General features: G+C 30.7%; 1 protein-coding gene across 8 annotated transcripts; it reads left to right on the top strand.

The window, feature by feature from the left end:
- The first annotated feature begins 6 nt into the window (after positions 1-6).
- Positions 7-1,736, top strand: LOC105315181 (propionyl-CoA carboxylase beta chain, mitochondrial-like). Of its 8 annotated transcripts, none has more exons than XM_020005286.1 (10): positions 7-201; positions 255-374; positions 421-489; positions 561-617; positions 723-836; positions 889-949; positions 1,231-1,298; positions 1,360-1,422; positions 1,485-1,526; positions 1,581-1,736. In XM_020005286.1, the coding sequence occupies exons 1-7, from the start codon at positions 31-33 to the stop codon at positions 1,239-1,241; spliced, it is 603 nt and encodes a 200-aa protein (XP_019860845.1). In that variant the 5' UTR covers positions 7-30; the 3' UTR covers positions 1,242-1,298; positions 1,360-1,422; positions 1,485-1,526; positions 1,581-1,736. The 8 variants fall into 8 exon arrangements, with proteins under 8 accessions (XP_019860845.1, XP_011408028.1, XP_019860844.1 ...); XM_011409726.2 differs by having other exon boundaries at positions 1,360-1,434; positions 1,482-1,526; XM_020005285.1 differs by having other exon boundaries at positions 1,231-1,301; positions 1,482-1,526.
- The last annotated feature ends 1,029 nt before the right edge of the window (positions 1,737-2,765 follow it).

The raw sequence follows: 2,765 nt of genomic DNA, 5'->3' as shown, positions 1-2,765 counted from the left end.
CAGCTGCAGCCACACCCACTTTGATACAAGATGGCTACCATTAGACAATTGCTATCAATTGGCTCCAGATTTACTCCTTTACGTATCTCTAGTACAACCACCACCCGCCATTATGCGTCATTAATAAAAAGGATTAAAGATAAAAGGAATCAAGCTCATTTAGGAGGAGGAGAAGAAAAAATTAGCAAACAACACAAAGGGGTAAATGAAAAAATATAAATTTAAAAATAATATTTGTTGTTGTTTGATTGCAGGGTAAGCTGACAGGGAGAGAGAGGGTCCAGTTATTATTAGATGATGATTCATTCATTGAATATGATTCATTTGTTGAACACACTTGCACTGACTTTGATATGAATACTCGGAAAAATAAGGTAATTAATTATGGTGGGTGTGGTTTTTATATTTTGTTATTAATAGATACCTGGTGACGGTGTGATAACTGGTCAAGGATTAATTAATGGGCGACCTGTTTTTGTATTTAGTCAAGTAATGAGTTAATTTATTATCATTATTATTATTATTATTATTATTATTATTATTATTATTATTATTAATAGGATTTCACGGTATTTGGTGGTAGTCTGTCAAGTATGCATGCTCGTAAGATATGTAAGGTAATAATAATAATAATGAATATTAACAATAATTTTAATAACTGTTATTATTATTATTATTATTATTATTATTATTATTATTATTGTTATTATTATTATTAATAGATAATGGATAAGGCAGTATCAGTAGGTGCTCCCATTATTGGTCTCAATGACTCCGGAGGGGCCAGGATACAAGAAGAGGTAGACTCACTAGCTGGATACGCTGATATATTCCTGGTTAGTGTATTAGTATTAGTATTTATTTATTTGTTTGTTTATTTATTAATAGCGTAATGTGATGTCATCAGGAGTAGTCCCACAGATATCATTAATAATGGGACCGTGTGCAGGTAAAGTATAGCCTCTCTTAATGGACACTCTCTATAGCGTACACCTCCATTTAATGGACAGCACCTAGTGTACCAATTACATTCCTTACTGTATAAAATAACCTCCACATAAAGGACACCTCTGTATAACAGAGACACTTTCAAAGTGTCCATTATATAGAGGCTAGTCTGTACATGTATTTGTATTTGACCTATCAGATTGCTTGATTTATATGGTTTACATGTACTTAATTTATTATTATTATTATTATTATTATTATTATTATTATTATTATTTATAGATACCTGGTGATGCTGTTATAACTGGTCAAGGATTAATTAATAGACGTCCTGTCTTTGTATTTACAATGTAGTTGAGTAATGAATAATTATTTATTATTATTTTTATTTTTTATTTATATTTAATTTAGTGGTTAGTACTGAAGTAGTTAGTACTGAAGTTAGTACTGAAGTTAGTCCATCAGTATCAATAGGTAAAAATGAAGGTAAGAATAAAATTAAAGTAAAGTTGTTTTGATTTTATTGTTATTAGTAGCTCAAGAAGTAATTATTGATGATGATCCAGCATATGGTCAAGGTATACATGTATGAACAAAACAAATTTATTTATTTATTTTTATTGATTGTCTAGTTGAGAATACCATCAGGTCTAATGTCCAATTACTAACTGAAGTTGATCCAGCATACAGTACATGTAATGCTGTTACTGGACACAGTAATAGTAATGATGATGATGATGTAGTATATGAAGCTGTGTTTTAAATCATGTTTTTATATTAAACAATTATTATAAACTGAATGAGGACACTACGTGTGGACAAGTAGTGATCATGTTGACATTGTGGCCATGAATGTACTTCCATTCAGTTCTTGGAGGATTGCAATAATTACATGAACTGACATACAACAAACTATTGTTACCATACAACACATGGTACATGTGTAATATGGTATTGGGTGCTGTTTTAAATAGCTGTAACTAGGAAAATGAAGTCGGAATAAGCTCAAGCTCTTTACACAGCATAAGGACATCAATATGTATTAGAAAATGCAATTAAAATTTGGCATGATTTTGGAGCCATTTTTTGGAAAAAATCATGGACTAGAGCCTTGGGTAATTTTTGGAATTTTGGCCCTTTCAAAAATGGTCGTAACTTGAAAAAATGAAGTCAGAGTCAGCTCAAACTTGCTATACAGTATAAGGACATCAATATGTATCAGAAAATGTAATAAAATTTTGGGTTGGTTTCAGAGCCATTTTTTGGAAAAAACCATGGAAGTCCACAATAAGGTGCTTGAGAAGTTCTCGTTCCTCATATTCCAGCCCACCATCCCAGCCCTGTCTGGAGGACATGTCTCGTATCATCTCTGATGCAAGGCTTTCTATTTAAACTATATCATATACCCACTATTATTATTATTATCATATTATTATCATTACCATTGTACTATGCGTTTAGTTCTTCTGTTATTTTATTATTAGGCTAATGTATTATTATTATGCTCCTTTGTGTAAATTACCATATCTTTTTCAATGAGATTTGAGGGTGATGACCCAATTTAAATGGACTATGGCCTTGTGTATTTTTCAGGATTTTGGCGTTTTCTTAAAATTGTCGTAACTTGAAAATTTGAAGTCGGAATCAGTTCAAACTTGCTACACAGCATAAGGACATTAATATGTATCAGAAAATTAAAAAAATAAATTATTATTGTGATAATAATTTTTGAAATAACGTGTTACATTCTTTCACAATATCAGCATGTACTAATGAAATCAGTTTCAATTGTAGTTTATTATAACTGGTAGTGGAGT

The sequence above is a fragment of the Amphimedon queenslandica genome, unplaced genomic scaffold (assembly GCF_000090795.2).
Source record: "Amphimedon queenslandica unplaced genomic scaffold, v1.1 AMPQUscaffold_11584, whole genome shotgun sequence".
NCBI classification, from domain to species: Eukaryota; Metazoa; Porifera; class Demospongiae; order Haplosclerida; family Niphatidae; genus Amphimedon; species Amphimedon queenslandica.
Note: the sequence above shows the minus strand (reverse complement) of the source record. Positions and strands in the feature narration are given on the sequence as shown.

Bases quoted from the DNA above. Each gene is read 5' to 3' on its own strand.
- LOC105315181 (XM_020005286.1), top strand. From the start codon at position 31: ATGGCTACCATTAGACAATTGCTATCAATTGGCTCCAGATTTACTCCT. The intron at 375-420 runs GTAATTAATTAT...TGTTATTAATAG, and splicing joins TGAATACTCGGAAAAATAAG to ATACCTGGTGACGGTGTGAT. The intron at 490-560 runs GTAATGAGTTAA...TATTATTAATAG, and splicing joins CTGTTTTTGTATTTAGTCAA to GATTTCACGGTATTTGGTGG.